Source organism: Nelumbo nucifera, chromosome 1, assembly GCF_055504915.1.
Source record: "Nelumbo nucifera cultivar China Antique chromosome 1, China Antique-T2T, whole genome shotgun sequence".
Taxonomy (NCBI): Eukaryota; Viridiplantae; Streptophyta; class Magnoliopsida; order Proteales; family Nelumbonaceae; genus Nelumbo; species Nelumbo nucifera.
The window spans coordinates 64731619-64750905 of record NC_142649.1 but is presented as its reverse complement, the minus strand read 5'-3'; the positions used below and the strand labels follow the sequence as shown (position 1 = coordinate 64750905).

The 19287-nt window shown below is 41.3% G+C and overlaps 1 protein-coding gene across 1 annotated transcript; it reads left to right on the top strand.

Moving 5' to 3' along the window:
• Positions 1 to 10635: 10635 nt before the first annotated feature.
• Positions 10636 to 18137, top strand: LOC104594238 (phytochrome C). The gene is made up of 4 exons (XM_010254455.2): positions 10636 to 13576; positions 14335 to 15151; positions 16920 to 17216; positions 17640 to 18137. Exons 1-4 carry the CDS (start codon positions 11539 to 11541, stop codon positions 17857 to 17859), a joined length of 3372 nt encoding a protein of 1123 aa, XP_010252757.1. The 5' UTR covers positions 10636 to 11538; the 3' UTR covers positions 17860 to 18137.
• The last annotated feature ends 1150 nt before the right edge of the window (positions 18138 to 19287 follow it).

The following is a 19287-nucleotide window of genomic DNA, read 5'->3' as shown; positions in this document are numbered from 1 at the left end:
TTTGCAAACATTTTTCATAAAACATATATATATATATATATATATATATATATATATATATATATCATAAATATATTTTGCAATATCAGATTTCAAACACATTTGAAATTCATTGCCGGTAGTTTAGGTTTCCATCAGAGAGAGGATAAACTATATCATTCACTTTGTCTAACAAAGGGGTCGATCTTATCATTATGATTACCCACTCAGGTAAATTCTCAGACTGCCCCAACATACCTAGGTTTTGACCCTTGATGGATCTCACTGATTGGCATATCAAAGACAATCCAATCCAATACCTAGCATAGTACCATAATCAATTCTAGGGTTATGTGTAAATTTCCAATTTTGCCAATCAATCTCCAAGGTCCAGGGCATAACTGGAAAATAGTCCATGTTCAATGTTTCATTCAAACACACACTGTATGTGCTTCAAGTCTAACCCTAGCAATTGAGACAAGATGCCCCAACTTCTTTGCTAGCGCATTAGTGCCAACCTTGGTAGGATAAACTCCTCAAGTCTATCCAACCGCTGAGAACATTTTAAATTAACACGAGTCTCATAAGTGTCTAGTTTAAGGGATAAATGCACAAAAACTTATCAATATTAACATGAAACAATAATGTACTTTTATTCATTTACAATAAATGTATTTATACATTAATCTGATTGGAGCTAAGAGCATACATTGTCTAACAAATTCCGTCTACCCCACATTCCCTACCATTCCCCCTACTTAACAAACAACGTAATTATAGTTGAAACAAATCCCAACTCACTTATAAATAATACTTTCACACCTTACAAAGATGCAATTATTGCACTAAATTAATGCCTATCCGCATTAGCCGTTGTAAATAGAGAACTCCGCCAACAAATCCAAAATCCATACTCCACACAAACTACAACCTCTCCCTCTACACAGCCTATGCATACACTGCTTGCACAACACACACCACACGTTATCTAACCATCGCCTTCTCTTCCCATTTCTACACCTTTGCCTACTCCTACACCCCCTTAACCTATTGTCTACGCACCTCCATTGGAGGAAACTCTTCCTGTTCCCCACCCACCTCAAGATAACCTTGAATTAATGGTTAATAAGCTAATAGCTAAACAGTTAGATAACCATAAAAGCTCCATAGAAGCTTTGTCCCTGAACAAGCTTCCTTCCTTTTCCCTCTTACATTAGTGTTGTCCCCTTTCCTCCCAATTTTGTTTTTTTCCCAGTTCACCTTATATGATGGAATAGGAAACCTTCCAACCCATATAAAATCTTTCTTCATTAAACGTGTAAATATTCAACACAATGAAGCCTTACTTTTACAAATTTTCCTTCAAAACTTAACATGCTTAGCACTTACATGGTTTACAAGTCTTCCTAGTAAGTCTTTCACCACCTTCTTCCAACTATCACACCCATTCATTAATCAGTTTACCTATAAACTTAAAGTTAAAGTTAATTAAGATGACCTAGCCAACATGATACAAAAAAAAAGATGAAACTTTTGCCTAGTTTTACAACTAATGGAGAGCCTTAGCCAACCAACTGGAACATTTCCTTGTTTCAACCTGATGAGGGGTAATTTGGTCATCTCAATATTACAACGACACGTGGCTTTCGAGTGACACATCAGCGTTGAGTCAATGAACTAGTTCAATAAAATTAGCTCAAAGGATCTCACCCAGGCCGACCTCTACTTCGGCGAGACCGAACTAGCTGGCCCCGTAGGATTATAGTGAGCTATCCTAGGAGTCGGTTGAGCTGTAGGGACTTAAGGCGACCTGCTAAGGAGAGCTCGCTAACCACCCCCTACAGTTCCCAGTACAGCTTGGCAAGGCTGAGCTAGCAGACCCATAAGATTACAGCGAGCTGTCCTAGGAGCTGGCCTTGCTGAGAGGACCTAAGGCGACCTGCGAGGAAGAGCTTGCTAACCGTCCCCAACAACTCGCTACCAAAGGCGCCAATAGTGCGACCATTAGAACGGCTCATCATGTCACGTGCCAAATTCTATGCGAACGAATCGTAACTCCCACGAAGATGTCTCAACTAACACCTTAATGCGCCTGAAAATAGGGAAACATCTCCACAAAGAGCTCAAGACAGTTACCCTAAACCCTTTGAGTCTAGGAGCCTATATAAGACGTCCAAATCCACCCAGAAAGGTATACACACTGATACCCTCAAAGCTCACTTATGTTCTTAGAGATTACTCCTATACACTCACTGACTTAAGCATCGAAGTGCCCTCCCCAGGTAAAAACTACCTGGGCACCCTCACCTCCTTTCTTTTTATAGCTCACACTCAGCTCGGTCACACAGATACTAGCTCGGCCATACATCTCGTCACTGCTAGGTTGGACCCTTGTTCGAGCCAGATCACAAGACATGTGGGAGCGTCCAGATTGTGCATCACCAATTGGCATTGTCTATGGGAAACCGCTACAAAAAGCTAAGTTTTCACCTTCTAATTTCCGTTTCTATTAACTCAATGACATTTTTGAGCAGCACTAACATCAAGAATGAAGAATCAATCACTGGGGGGCAAGAACATCCTTGATGAACCTTGAGAACCCCCTATGATAATCAGATGTAGGCATGGGAGAACAACCAGTAGGTGAACAACCAACAATAGTAGAATGACTTGAACAACCAGCCTCTCATCGACAACGCGGCCCTTGACAACAACCAACTACCGGTGGAGAGCCAAGCTATGGCTCCTCTCAAGACTGAGTTTTTCAACTCATCCACGAGGACCAAGAAAAAGCGTGGAAGGCGTACTCACTGTGCTAAAAAAAAAAAGAAGCCAGTCCACTCCAACCAGGGAAGCGTTAAGAGGTAAAGCGAACAACAAGGAAGGGACAAGCAGTAGTGAGAAAAAGAAGAGAAGTAAATCTTCTAGAAGAAGCAGGTCACCTCAGAGTAGGAGCAATAGCTTGCTACGAAGAAAAAGCAGGTCACCTTGGAGCAAGTGCAACAGCTCACCACGAAGAAAAAGTAGGTCGCCACCTCGGGGCTCAACTCAACGACAAGCCACTCCACCTCTGTACAATAGCTCACCTTTGACAAGCTGAAAAGAGAACTTAGTTCGCCTCCTCTACTAACCAAACTTGAGACTAAGGACGAGCTTAAACTCTACCTCTCCGCAAGTGACGAGGTGGTTAGCTCGGTCCTAGTAAGAGAAGTAGATAAGACATAGCGACTTGTCTACTACGTCATCAAGGTCTTGCACACAGTGGAAACGAGATACCCCGACATACCTTCGCGCTGGTGCTAGCCGCCCAAAAGCTAAGACCATATTTCCAAGCCCATACCATTATAGTTTTGACCAATCGACCTCTGAAGCAGGTCCTTTAGAAACCTGAGGTCTTGAGGAGACTGACAAAATGGGCAATAGAGCTCAGTGAATACGACATCCGGTACAAGTTGCGGCTGGTGGTAAAAGCACAGGTCCTGGCAGATTTCATTGCCGAGTGCACCTTTAGCTCACCACCTCCTGTAATGATAGAACCAGAATCAGAAGCTTCATCCAACGCAGCACCACTCCCAGCTCATGAGATAGTGGGGCGGAATGAGGATCCCTGGATTTTTCATGTGGATGGCTCGTCCAACCAGGGGGAGTGGAGCCAGGATAATACTCTATGGACCTAGCAAAGTAAAGCTGGAGTACGCGCTCTGATTTCAATTCCGAGCTTCTAACAATGAGGTTGGCTGGCTTGGCACTAGCAAAGGAAGTAGGAGCCAAACACCTTGTAGTGTGCAGTGACTCACAACTCGTCGTAAATCAAGTGAATGGGGAATACGAAGCACAAGAACCCTCCATGGCAGCCTACTTGGCCAAGGTGAGAGAAATCCTCTCAAATTTTGACTCTTGGTATCCCCAACAAATTTCGAGATCAGAAAATACAGAGGTTGATGCCCCTTCCAGACTTGTGAGCATGATTGAGTCGACAAAAAGAACAATTTACATAGAAGAGCTGCCTCGCCCATCTATAGAAAAGGGGGTAGAAGATGTCGCCCACATAACAAATACAATGTCGAGTTGGATAGATCCAACCTTCGATAAGGCATATTGCTAAAAGAATGAAATGCAGCTCTGCTCGTAAAACGACAATCAGCTCGCTATGTGATAGTAGGTGAGTAGCTCTATAGAAGATCTTTCATGTACTACAAAGCCGAGTTGGATAGATCCAACCTTCGACAAGGCATATTGCCAAAAGAATGAAATGCAACTCAGATGATGGAATGACATGCAACTCGCTATGTGATAGTAGGCGATCAGCTCTATAGAAGATCCTCCACTCTACCATATCTATGAAGCCTGCGCCGAATTGAGGCAGATTGGGTGTTACACGAGATCCACGAAGGGCTTTGTGGAAGACACTTAGGAGGCCAGGCCCTAACTCAGAAAACTTTACGATAAAGGTACTACTAGCCCACCATGAAAACGGATGCAGTCGAGCTACTCCTGAGATGTGATAAATGCCATCAACACGCCAACATCCTACACCAGCTAGCGCATGTTCCCTTCTTTCCCTAGATTTGATGTTTGAAGAAGAAACCACGGCCCACCCAACCTTAGTTTGAGTTAAAAAGCAAGCGACCTATGAACTAGACGGACCAATTACCCTTTCTGAGAGTTACTCTCTTCGTCGAGCTAACGCTGGCTTGAGAGTGAGGGGCAATTGATGAGGGGTAATTTTGTCCTCTTCAATCGTACAACGACATGTGGCTTTCAGATGACACCTCAATGCCGAGTTAGCAAACTAGCTTAGTAAAATTAGCTCGAAGCATCTCACCTAGGCCGACCTCTACCTCGGCGAGACCAAACTAGCTGACCCCATAGGATTACGGCTAGCTGTCCTAGGAGTCGGTCGAGCTGTAGGGACTTAAGGTGACCTGCTAAAGAGAACTCGCTAACCACCTCCTATAGTTCCCAATACAGCTCGGCAAGGCTGAGTTGGCAGACCCGTAAGATTAGAGCTGTCCTAGGAGCCGACCAAGCTGAGAGGACCTAAGGTGACCTGCGAAGAAGAGCTCGCTAACCACCAATAGCTCGCTACCAAAGGCGCCGATAGCACGACCGTTAGAACAGCTCATCGCGTCGCATGCCAAATTCTATGCGAACGAATTATAACTCCCATGAAGATCTCTTAACTAACACCTTAATGTGCTTGAAAATAGGGAAACAGCTCCACAAAGAGCTCAAGGCAGTTACCCTAAGCCCCCTGAGTCCAGGAGCCTACATAAGACGTCCAGATCCACCTAGAAAGGTATGCACATTGGTACCCTCAAAGCACCCTTATGTTCTTAGAAATTACTCTTACACACTCACTGACTTAAGCATCGGAGCGCCCTCCCCAGGTAAAAACTACCTGGGCACCCTCACTTCCTTTCCTTTTACAGCTCGCACTCAGCTTGGTCACACAGATACCAGCTCGGCCATATAGCTCGTCACTACCAAGTTGGGCCCCTGTTTGAGCCAAATCACAAGACACAAGGGAGCATCCAGATTGTGCATCATCACAACCTTTATACGTGCTCTTATTCCCAATTTTGCTTTCAGCTATCAATCTTTTGCCTTACTACCTTTGAAAAAGTCATACAACACGATATCACTACCCAACAAGCCTTTGAAGCAAACGGAACGCCAATAGGCGATTTGGAATGCCTAGATGACCTACAATCCTACTGACCTCACTTCTTGCTGCTTTCACCACAGTCCTTACACCGATCATCCTATGTTCTCCTTCTCTTGTTGTTGCTTTCTTCCAGGTCACTCTAGGCACCAACCGCCTCTTTGGCCTTAATGTATTTCTTGGCTCAATGAAGGAAATCCTCTATGGTCACAAGAAGAGTCTTTCCAATTGACCAACGCATGTCAAGGTGTTAGACGCCATTAATTGTTGTGGTGAGTTGGACGACGGGGCTGAGGTTCACACCTACAGATGCTCCAAGTTGAACCTTTTGATGTAGTCGTTAAACAACTCGCGTCGGCATTGAATGGTGTTCATCAGGCTTGTTGCGGACTTAGGGCAGCACATGCTGGTGGCGAAGTGGGTGGTGAATAGGTCTGCAAAGTACCTCTAGGTCTGAATAGAGCTAGCAACCAACCCTGAGTACCACATCCGGGTCGTGCCTCGGAAGGTGGCTGGGAATGCCATGCACAAGCTGGCCTCGTCGGCTCTACAAAGCTACATAAGTGCTTGGAAGCTTTCTACGTGATCAATGGGGTCTCTTGAACCATAATACGACTTGAGATTAAAGGCCTTGAAGTCCTTGGGCCAAGGATCCACAAGGATCTCAGCCCCAAGGGGTGAGGCTCGGGAGAATGTTTGCACGACCGAGGTGTTAGACTGGGTGACTTCCTAGGGATCCTCCACTTGTAGATTGAGCTAACTCTTGATGGGCTCGCGTCTAGGGCACCTCTTATGCCTATTCCTCTTGGACCTTGACATCAATGCAATGTTGCCCGACCAGACCGAGGCAATTTCTTTGCTGGTCTCCTTGTCAGGGACATACGTTGTGTCTTGCAGTTCGGAGGTCCGAGTCTTTGTTGCGTTTGCTGAAGGGTCTATTGGTCGACGTCCTTCTTCTAGGGGGTGGTTGACCTATTCACCTTCCGGTTGGAGTTCTGTGTTTAGTTTTGAGGTCGCGAAAACAACTGGGTTTGGGATGGGACCTGTGGTAGCATTGGCCTAAGGGCCGTGAAGCACTACTCCCAAGATTGCATGCGTAAGTCCATGCTTTAGACATATTACATCAGTTCTAGGAACTGACGATGGTTCGCTCCAGCAAGAACCACGGATGGCTCGGCTACTGATAGTTGCGCCCTATACGAGGTACCATCAGCTTGATTGTTCTTCGGTGATGGGGTAGACATGTTGAGAGTTGGATTGAAAATGGTGAAACTAAGTTGGATTTTCATTTCATTCCCACAAATAACACCAATTAATGCTACTCAAAATCATATGCTTTTTTGCTGGAGGACAGCTCGGACGATGAGTGCTAATGTTGGCGGACCAATCTACAAGAGAGACAAGACCAGTGTGTTTAAGAGCTTAGACCTAGGGTGAGCACTCCAATGCTTAAGTTAGCCGAGTTGAGGTGAACAAGAAATCAAGGAAATCTAGAGCTAAGAGTAAGATTATTTGCACTTAATTGTGTGTACCTTGTGAATGAATGTTAAGGTCCTTTTATGGGTGTTGGGGTTCGAGTTCCATGTCTGGAATATTTAGGGGCGTCGGGCCTTATCAGTTTGTTATCTTTGGGGCACGTTCATCCCACATGGGCAATGATCCTCATTTAGTCTCGCCGAGTTGTGCGAGAGTCGGGGTCATCCATGCCAAGTGGGTAACGTTTCGCCGCCTAACTCGGAACCAAAAGGCATACTACCCTGGATAAGGGTAACCCACCACTTAGGTTGGTAGCTTAGTACCCCGGAAGTTAGCTGGCTAATCAAGTCTTTGGCTACCCAAGTCAGGTAGCTCATGTTGGCCTCCAATGTCCTCGGCTTGCTCTACTGAGGTGATATGTGTTGCCCTATCAGGGAGCAATATGCTAACCACTCCCAAGTTGAGGTATAAGTCAGGCAAGTCAGTTTAGGTTGTCTCGACTCTACCCAACCTACCCTACATGGTGTCGAGGTGTCATCAAACAGTTTAGACTCGGTACGTGTTTCTTCGTAGTTGGTCAGCCAAATCACCCTTCATCACATATAAAACTCCAAATTTTGTTTTTGTTTAAAAAGTCATTTATTTTGATGGTTTCAAAATCATAGATTGGTTTCTGAAACAAATTTGACTTGTTTCACTTCTTAAAAGAAAAATGCATTGTTTTAGTATATATTTCAATATTTTTCTTATATAATGATTTAAAGAAACAAATGAAACATAGAACATCCCCACAAGTATTTGTTAAAAATAATGATGAGGGGAGTATGATACCGGAAAATCTTGTAACCAATCAATAGGTATCATATAAGTGGTAGCCAATCAGTGATATTTATTAAAATTTATAGGAGAATTTGACTGGTCAAAGTCCGTTTGATATTATGTATTTCTTGTAGGTTAAATTTTCCCATAGTCCTTTACTTTTATTATTAGTATTTACTTTTTTTTTTTATGCACTTCAAGGGGTTAAACAACCGGGGTAGTCCATCCCCATAACCACTAACACCTCCCCCTCCCCCTCCCCCACCCCAGGTAGGGGTGAAATTGAAGTAGTTGAAGTTTGAATTCGATTCATATTTTGTTTTTTTTTTTTTTCTTGAGTTTGGTTCTAATCGAAATTCAAAAAAATTAAGCGAACTTGCAAGTTCAAAGTCGCAATCTCAAATTCAAACCTAAATTTGACATATCTACCTTGCTTTTTCATATCTACCTAAATTTCATGGTAAGTTTCCTTATAAATGAAGAGAAAATAACAATAATTTTAAACACAAAACCTGTATAAAATCTCACTCTGCCTTAAGTAGAATCAGATTTGAATTAAGCCTAACTTTGACTATTCGATTAAAACTCAGTTCGATTGCATCCCAATTCTCACACAACCAACCCTAATGTTAATGGGATTTGATCCTAAGGCTGCGTTTGGGAACAATGCAAATAAGTGTGAATGTAAATATGTAGAGTGTAAAACGGTTCATATAAATTGTAAAGTTAGGTTAGTTTTGCACTGACAAATTTACCTTCTTACCAAACAAATCTTTAGTTTCAATAGATGCAAACACCAATTCCAATAAAGCATATGCCATTTTTTTATCAAAAGTCCACTTGAACACAAATTTACTTTCTTTTTATTGATATGCTTTTACATTTTATTATCAATGTAAATATGCATTGGAAAATGTGTTTTCCGTCATTTGTCAATACATAAATGTAATGGAAAAGTACGGATAAACCCATTACAGATTATTGGAATTGATTCAATGTTATCAAATACAAACAAAAGTGAACTAGAATGCAAATTTACCCTAAACCAAGATTTACACTCTATTTGCATCGTTTCCATACGCAGCCTAAGGCGCTATACTCAGCTAAAAGCATAAAACACTTGCCAACCATTCTAGCATCATTTAGGATAAATAATTAGGAATTTTGATGACTTTTCATCATTATTAAGCAAATACCAGAATAACCCCGTGAATTTTGATGAATAAAGGTGATACCAAATTACCGGTTTGCTGGTTATCAACTTTAGGTATCATATCATGGTATCCTGCTTTTACGGTAAACATTATCAGGACTTTTGGTATAAGAACATGGATGCAAAAGAGGTAGTACTGTAGTACTGTAGAAATAGTAGCACTAGTAGTAACAGTGGACCCACTGCTGTCGATAGTTGGAGCCTTGAGGAAATCGGAATTCACGGGAATACGTATGAACGGAGCAAGTGGCTCACCGCCACCTGTATCTGTTCACGTGGGTTGAGCATGGGCTTTTAAGCTTTACATGTGGGGTTGGGTCTGGGGGCGCACTGAGCTGGAACGAACTGGAGATATTGATAATCGAAGTTGCCACATCATCAGACAGCATATGATATGATCATGCCACGTGTTAAATAACACGTGTGCACTGCCTCCCCAACCCAACATCGACATCTATGGGACCAGCCAGCCACCTGAAACAACACTAATAAAAAGATGAAAAGTAAAAAGGCTAAAAATCCTCTACTGAGACCTGTGACAGACATCCAAGTGGGAGGAGAGTAGTACACTCGCAACCATTGCCTTACACGTGTCTATGTATTATTATTACTAAGCAGAAAAACCGAAACAGAACACTTCCGTATAGGAGGTGTCTATGTATTATTATTACTGAGTACTGAGAGAGTGTGGACTGTGGAGTGAAGGATGAGGGGCCTGGAGACTCTGGACTGTGGAGGGGTGGCTATCTCGATCAACTGAACGCCATGGCTGTTCAATAGGCTGTGAAGAAGTTTCATGGCCCTATTGTGAAAGTATGAAGTATGAAAGAATCTTAATATTTAATATTTTATTGTTGATGTAGAATCTTAATATGTCATCATTGATTGTATTGTACAGCCTGATGAACAGCCCCAGCGTTCAGCTAAACCTTGTTCGGACATCGTGGTTATCCGCGTCGCATCCGGAGGACGTCGGGGTGTTGTGCTGGAAAACTCCACAGAAACAGAATCTGGCTCAGTCAAATACCTGACGTGGTCTTCAAAATTGACTCTTCCAAATTCCAATTCCAATCGTAGTGCTTCGTAAATCGTTATTTTAAACGTTTTAACCGTGGAACCTCGGTATCCGTATGCGTAACTGTAACACCGTAACACGTGGATTACTGTACTACTAGTACTAACTACTAACTACATCATTCCTTTTCTGCCCATGACTCTCTCATTAAACCCTCTTTTTTTTCCCCTCTCTTCTCGCACTCACACAGTCACACCGACAAAATTCACCTTGATTTACTTTCATGATTCTTTATTTTTAGGAAAATTGCCTAAAAAACTCATCATTACTTTTTGTTTTCTAAAATTCATCATCCTTAAACCATCGTTAGTGTTCATTGACATAAATTGTCCATATTACCATTAATCCAATTTTTATGACCAAACTGTCCATGAATGATATGTCAACTTTATTTGATTCACTGGTTTTTGGTACGAGATAAAATTACGGCTTTTATTTTTCGTGGGCGAAGGTGAACTGCAACTCCTGTATTAACTTCATATGTTGCCGCTCAGTTTCCTTCCACTTTAATGTTCGGTCCAGTATTTCTATATCCTCACTCACTTTTCTCCTTCTGGTTTGATGATGGGAATTGGATTCTCTCTGCAAGGATTTTAGTGCAGTCATTGAAAATATAAAGGCAAATACTCGGTTGATTGCATCATATCAAATTCTCAGTTGGGTTTGTGGCTGCCTCTGCCTGGGCCTTGGGAGGTACATATATCGTAGTAAAGGGTTTCCTCCTTTCACCCTTATCTTCCCTTCCTGGTTTCTCAGTTTGAGCTTTCGGCTTGATCGTTTCTTGGTATTCATGGTCCTCTTCTGAGATTCTGTTTAGCGGGGTTTTGAGGAGTCTAGAAAAAGGAAGAGAACCCTCTTTAGGTATCTTTTGAATGAATACAATCTTTGTCCTTCTTCCCTTTGTTGATTTTTGGGTGAGAATGGATTCATGGGGCCGATACAAACTTTATAGCCCCTTTTCAGATTGAAACTGGTAATTTCCATTTCCTAATTGTTTTTCTCAAATTAAGATGGTAGTGGGCTTCTCCCTTTTTTCCACTTTCTTGATGTTCTCTGGGTCCGATGGTTTCTTTTTCATCAACTGAGCGTAGCTGAGTTGAGATTTGGATTTGATTATGGTTTATTCTTTGGTAACTCTGTTGAAGAACATACTCGGGCTTGTTTCTCTTTACCTTATCCTTACCTTGAAGGAGCATAGATTGCAACTTCGTAGATATTTGGTAATTGGTAGCTAGCTTTTACAGGGCTCCACTCGCATGAATAGCTCTGTTTTTTAAGTAATAAGCAAGTGGAAGTAGAACAAGGGACGAGATGTCGTCCAAGTCGAACAGAACGAATTGTTCTAGTAGCAGCTCTGCTCGACCCAAACACGGCGGCTGTGTCGTTGCTCAGACCACCGCTGACGCGAAACTTCATGTAGACTTAGAAGATTCTGAACATTTTGATTATTCCACGTCCATTGACATCAATGCTACAAGTGCCGACAACAATGCTCCCTCTTCCACTGTTCCAGCTTACCTCCAAAGGATGCAGAGAGGGAATCTCATCCAACCTTTTGGCTGTTTAATTGCTGTCGAAGAACAGAGTTTTACTGTTCTTGCCTACAGTGAGAATGCTCCCGAGATGCTGGACCTGACCCCACATGCAGTTCCTAGCATGGAGCAACAAGAGGCTCTCACAATTGGAACCGATGCTCGGACTCTCTTCCGCTCCTCTAGCGCCGCGGCCTTACAGAAGGCTGCAAAATATGGCGAGGTTAATCTCCTAAATCCAATATTGGTACATTGCAGGAACTCTGGTAAGCCCTTTAACGCAATTATGCACCGGATAGATGGTGCTTTGGTTATGGATTTGGAGCCAGTGAATCCCGCTGATGTGCCTGTAACTGCAGCTGGGGCACTGAAATCGTATAAGCTTGCGGCCAAATCCATCTCCAGATTGCAGTCTTTGCCAAGTGGAAACATCTCACTTTTGTGTGATGTATTGGTTCGGGAAGTTAGTGATTTGACAGGCTATGATAGGATAATGGTGTATAAATTTCATGAAGATGAACATGGTGAAGTAGTTGCTGAGTGCCGGAGACCCGATTTGGAGTCTTACCTTGGCTTGCACTACCCAGCTACTGACATACCACAAGCTTCAAGGTTTCTCTTCCTGAAAAACAAGGTTAGGATGATATGCGACTGTTTGGCACCACCGGTTAAGGTAATCCATGACAAGAAACTGGCACAACGGTTGAGCCTCTGTGCGTCTACGCTTAGAGTTCCTCATGGATGCCATGCACAATACATGGCCAATATGGGTTCTATTGCATCTCTTGTTATGTCTGTGACAATCAACGATGATGATAATGAGATGGAGAGTGATCAGCCAAAGGGAAGGAAGCTGTGGGGATTGGTAGTCTGCCATCACACAAGCCCTAGGTTTGTCCCCTTCCCTTTGAGGTATGCCTGTGAGTTTTTGGTACAAGTTTTTGGTATACAACTTAACAAGGAAGTAGAATTGGCAGCCCAGTTGAGGGAGAAGCATATTTTGAAGACCCAGACTCTGCTTTGCGACATGCTCCTCAGAAATGCTCCTGTGGGGATTTTTACCGAGTCACCCAATGTGATGGATCTTGTTAAGTGTGATGGTGCCTCACTCTACTACAAGAACAAATTTTGGTTGCTTGGTATCACCCCTACAGAGGCTCAAATAAGAGATATAGCTGGATGGCTTCTTGAGCACCATGATGGAAGTACTGGTTTAAGCACAGATAGCCTCATGGAAGCTGGCTACCCTGGTGCTTCAGTTCTTGGGGATGCAGTTTGTGGAATGGCAGCCATTAAGATTACTTCGAAGGATTTCTTATTTTGGTTCCGATCGCATACAGCCAAGAAGATCAAGTGGGGTGGTGCGAAACATGACCCAGTTGTTAAGGATGGTGGTAGGAAGGTGCACCCTCGATCGTCATTCAAGGCCTTCTTGGAGGTAGTTAAGAGGAGGAGTTTACCATGGGAAGATGTTGAAATGGATGCTATCCATTCCTTGCAGCTGATATTACGAGGGTCCGTGCAAGATGAGATGGAAAAAGACTCCAAGGAAATTGTGAATACACCATCAGTTGATTTAAGGATTCAAAGGGTAGATGAATTACGTGTTGTCACAAGTGAGATGGTTCGCCTTATTGAGACTGCTTCAGTTCCCATTTTGGCTATTGATGCCTCTGGTAATATAAATGGATGGAATACCAAAGCAGCTGAATTGACAGGATTGTGTGTGGAGCAGGCTATTGGAATGCCCCTAATTGACCTTGTTCATGGTGATTCAATTGAAGCTGTGAAAAGCATGCTCTCTTTGGCTTTGCAAGGTGGTACTAGTATATGTCCCTAAAATTTTGCAGCTTTTATAGCATATAGTGCCATTATTGAAATCTGCATGTTTGCTTAACATATACAATATTTTCTGAAAGCCAGTGAAATGTTTTATTGAATTTATGTCTACCATTTTTCATATTGAATACTTCACGATAAGTTGGTTCTAGTTTCCATATGTTTTTTTTTTTTTCTAAAACCAATTATCTTGGACACAAGCACACTTATTCGTTCTAGAAGCCAAATAATCTTCAACTCCATATGTTAATAATGGAATTTAAATGCAAAAAAGATACAAGACTACTTATTTGCAGATATTTTTAGTCCTATGATCTCCATCAATCTGCAAATAGCACAAAAAACAAAGGGAATATAACTTCAAAATTTGTCGTGTTTACCTTTTTGTGGAGCATTTGATGTTCCTGTTTTGAACAAATGGACTTTATTGGTTTTGACCGTCTTACATAATCAGTACAGCATCAAGATAGTTTACTTGTCCTTGGCCTATGATGGATATAAATGGATTAGGTTTGCTCCTTTCTGTAAGGAAGTGAAGCATTAAATATCCCATTTAAATCTTTGATGAATTAAGATTAAGTTACCATATTTAAGCTTATTCTAGTATTCCAAAACTAATGATTTCATAAATTTTATGTTAATCATTCTGGATTCTAATTCATCAGACATGCTTTTTATATTTCTCTTTTGATATATGCTTTCTGGATCTGTTATTGATTTGGTTTTGAAATGGCAGGCAAAGAAGAGAAGAACATTGAAATCAAGCTCAACACATTTGGTCCTCAGGAGTCTAATGGGCCCATAATCTTGGTAGTTAATGCATGTTGTAACCGAGACATGGTAGAAAATGTTGTCGGAGTTTGCTTTGTAGGGCAAGATATTACAAGGGAGAGGATGGTGATGGACAAATTCACCCGCATCCAAGGTGATTACATTGCTCTTGTGCAGAATCCATGTGCACTTATTCCTCCAATATTTATGATAGATGAGCATGGTTGCTGTGTTGAGTGGAACAGTGCGATGCAGAAATTGTCTTTTCTGAAGAGGGAAGAAGCCATTGATAAGATGCTTGTGGGGGAGGTGTTCACTCTTCATAGTTTCAGTTGTCGGGTCAAAGATCAAGATACCTTGACCAGGCTCAAGATACTACTGAACAGTGTAATAGCAGGCCAGGATGCAGATAAGTTACTCTTTGGCTTCTTTGACCGACATGGTAAATATGTGGAAGCTTTAATTTCTGCAAACAAGAGGACTGATGCAGAAGGTAGGATTACTGGGGTCCTCTGTTTTTTGCATGTTGCCAGTCCAGAATACCAACATGCTTTACAAATACAGAGAATATCTGAACAAGCTGCAGCAAATAACCTCAAGGAATTGGCATACATTCGTCAGGAAATAAGAAATCCACTGCAGGGGATACTGTTCACACACAGTCTAATGGAGGCTTCTGATTTAAGTAGGGAGCAGAAGAGACTTCTAAGAACAAGCACACTCTGTCAGGAACAATTGGCTAAGATCATGGATGACATTGATTTAGAAAGCATTGAGGAATGGTATGATCTATTTACCTTGATTAATTGTTTGTGAAATCTACTTATATACCCAATTAATTAATTTTTCAAAAAAAATAATTATCTTTTCTTTATAACCATCCATTAGATTAATATTTGTTTGTAAATTTATCCACTGAGTGGTACATGTAGCTATTGCATTTAGTTTCAGTTTAATATATATATATATATATATACATATATACCTTAAAGTAGATGCCAATTTGCAGAAAGCTGTCAGGAAATTTAACAGCTTCAACTTTGTCATCATCATCAAAGCCTGTCCCAAGTCCCAACTATATAGGGTTGGCTACATAAATCCTGTTTCACCATTCTGTTCTGTTCAGTGCCATATCTATTGTTAAATTATGAACCCTTAAATAATTTCCTACTACTTAACCCATATCCTTTTTTATTTTCCCTTAGCTAGGGTTGTTCACGGGTCGGGTTGGGTCGGTTTACTGCTGTTTTTCCAACCGACCCGACCTGGTCGGGTTGCCTAAAAATGAAACCAAAACCGACCCCGTGTTAGGCAAAACCGACCTGGTCGGTTTGAGTCGGTTTGCATCGGTTTGGGTTGGTTTGAGTGCTTGAGTTGAGGGGCTAAGGGAGTAAGGGCGGACCAAGTTAGAAGTTACCAAGAAAAGAGAGTCAAATTGTGTTAGAAAAAGAAGACTGAAATTTGGAATTTTTAAGAAGGCTTCTAATCTAAGTAAAAAACACACCTAATTGTAATTACCTATTTGGTGTAAAGGACCTTAGAGAATATGATCATTTCTTTAAACCTTCCAAAAAAATGCAAGAAGCTATTAATGGCATTAATGGCATTCCTTGTCTTGGAATGTTTGCCATTAATGGCATTCCTAAAGAGAAGACTAGAAAGTAGAAACTAAGTTAGGTACTAACTACTAAATACTAACTAGGAACTAAGTCTGTTCGGGTCGGTTTGGTTTCGGTTTTCATGTGTGGAAACTAAAACCAAACCGACCCATCGGTTTATTCTTTTTAGTAACCCGAAACCGACTGATTCTAAAGAAAACCTGGCCGACTCGGGTTGGGTTGGACTGGGTTGGTTGGTTTGGTCGGTTTGGGTCTTCTTATGAACAGCCCTGCCCTTAGCTTTTCTAGCCCTTTCAACTTGTAACAGATCACTTTTATGGATGCCATAGATGGTCTTCTCTGCACATGACCAAACCATCTTAGTATTACTTTCCCTCATTTTAAAGTTATTCAAGTTATGTGCTGGAGGAAACATGGTGGTAGTAATTTTAAGGTATAGGGTTTGGAGGTGGGAAGTGATGCTGAATTTAAAGGATTATAACCAGAAGATATTAGCTACATTTAAGGCATAGGGATCTAATATGGACTCCAAATTTTTTATACACTTTCCATAATAAACTTTCCGTGCAAAAATATATTGAGTATTTTAAGAACTAAAGCAACAGTGTAATATAAAATACCATTTACTACTTGTAAGAGGAAATGTTTACACATACAGAATGCATTCAATACTTCAACCTTTTATGATAGTATTGGCGAATGGTGATTGAGCAATCATAGTTACCCTACCTTGTTTAGCACCTTTCCAACTGTTGTCATACTTTCTCTGTTTATACAAATACAAATTGATAAATTGATTGGTTTTGGTAATCCAATCAGATTGCTATTTGAAATTGGGCATTTCATGATTGGTAATCCAATTAGGTTGTTTTCTGAGTGTTAACATCCAGATTGTCTAATCAACTTTTGATCTGTGACTCCCAAAATGCAGCTATCTTGAGATGAACACCTCTGAATTCAACCTTGGGGAAGCTCTGGAGGTGGTCGGAGCTCAAGTTATGACTCTGAGTAAGGAGCGACAGGTGCAGCTCATCTATGATTCCCCAGCAGAAGTGTCCTCTATGTACTTGTATGGTGACAATTTGAGGCTTCAACAAGTCTTGTCAGATTTCTTGACAAATGCACTCCTGTTCACACCAGCATTTGAAGGATGTTCTGTTGTGCTGAAGGTCACCCCAACAAAGGAACATATAGGGGCTAGTGTACATCTTATTCATCTTGAATTTTGGTAAATTATATTCTAACCTAAATCCTTTTGAATATCATCATATCTTGATTTGGAAGACTAGTTTCCTATTGCTTTCCCATTCCATCAGTTAAATAAAGCATATTTTGGCATGCTTACTGACTGAGCATGTGTATGTATCCACATGTATGTCATTAATATGGGTGAGAGAGTTAAACAGAACCATAGTTTTGACTATGAGTTGGAGCTTAGCTGATGAACATGATATTGTCATTAGAGGGTCACACTCACACACCTAGCACCAGGGATAATTTTCCCATTCCGTTAGTTGATGTGGCACATTTTGGCATGCTGACTGAGTAATGTGTTTTTGTTCATATGCATGCATCATTAATCTGGGTCAACATTGAAGAGCCATAGTTTCAACATGGTGCTCATTTAAAAAACATAATCTTGTGGTTACAGGATCACACACCCAGCACCAGGGATTCCAGATGCTTTAATTGAAGAGATGTTCCACCACAGCCAGAGTGTCTCAAGGGAAGGTTTAGGTTTATACATTAGCCAGAAGCTTGTGAGGATCATGCATGGTACTGTACAGTATCTCAGAGGGGCAGACAAATCGGCATTCATTATTCATGTCGAATTCCCCTCGGGCCTTGGTTCATCGCACTACCAGAACTAGATGATCTGATGGTAAAAAAAAGAATGCAGATCTTGCTACTAAAACAGCTTGGCACTTCACATAGTTCTGAGTCTTACAGAAAGAATTGGATACAGAGCTTTAGATTGAGTAAAAAGCAAACAAAAAACTAATAAGAAAAAGAATTGTCCTGAAGGGCTCTATTATTGTGAGGTTATTATCATAAGATAAATGCTTGCTTTTCACCTGAAAGAGAGTGTTGAGCATCTGAAGTTGGCGAGAGCTGACAAGGTAAAATAAGTTGAAGCATTTTATGTTCACCGGCCTTTGTGTCGTATCCTCTCTATTGCTCTTTGCTTGCTTCTTCTGTTAGTTAGCGGGACATTAATCCATTAAACATCTCTAACTTGATACCTCTGATACGATATGCAACTCTACATTGTTACTATTATAATATTGGTAGGCGAGTTGGTTGAAATTCTTTATTTTTAACCAGGAAATTAAATTCGACTCCCAAGTCCCAACTTTTTGAAATATGATTCTACTATAAATCTGAACATGATCAAAATTGAGGAAGTGGGGTTGCACTACTCGAAGCTTAGGTATTAATTTAATAAGCAAAATAATTGAATTACAACTTAGATTTCAACGAGGACCACCGCAAGTTACTATGACAACTTTTTTTTTTTTTTTTTGGGTTAAGAAAGAGGGGTTTTATAATTTTATTATAATGGAAACAACAACTTAAGGAGGGAAGATATCTTCATAATAGACATGCAAGAAAGGCTGAAACCACCGAGGAAAGCACTATCCTCAGAAATGCGCACAGAATTTGCAATAACGTATACCAACCGATTGGCTTTTCTGTTGCAATGCTGAAAGGTGAACTGAGTTCCACGCCTCGCAAGGCTACAAATATCTTGCCAGATGGCAAAAAAGTGGGGGAAAACTTCTGTTGCAGGGGAACATTGACAATACTGATTGCCTGGAGAGAGTCCGACTCCAGTAAGCACCTTTGACCCAATCTTAGAGGTTCTGACTTCTGAGCAGCCAAGCCTAATGGCTCGAGTTTCTGCATCAAGAATAGACAGACATCGGAATCTACATCCTCTTGCTTCTATCACCTGACCCTGGGAGTCTCGGATGACACGCACAGGCCAGACCCGCCCATTAACAAACAGTCCTCTGAGGGGACAATGGACTAGCCATGTTAGGTGGATTCAAAGGGGGAAAACAACTCCAACCATAACCGAATAGGCTGGTTTATCACCATGGTTTTTAAAACCGAACCGGTCAGGGCACCGTTTTCCGGTTCGGCAGTTCAATCATCCGGGTCAAGCGGTTCGACTTGTGATGTTATAAATAAGTAAAAAAACAAAAAATACTTATATATAATAAAAAATACCATAAAATTTAAATAAAATACAAAAAATACACAGAAAAATATAGGAAAAAGAACAACATATGAAA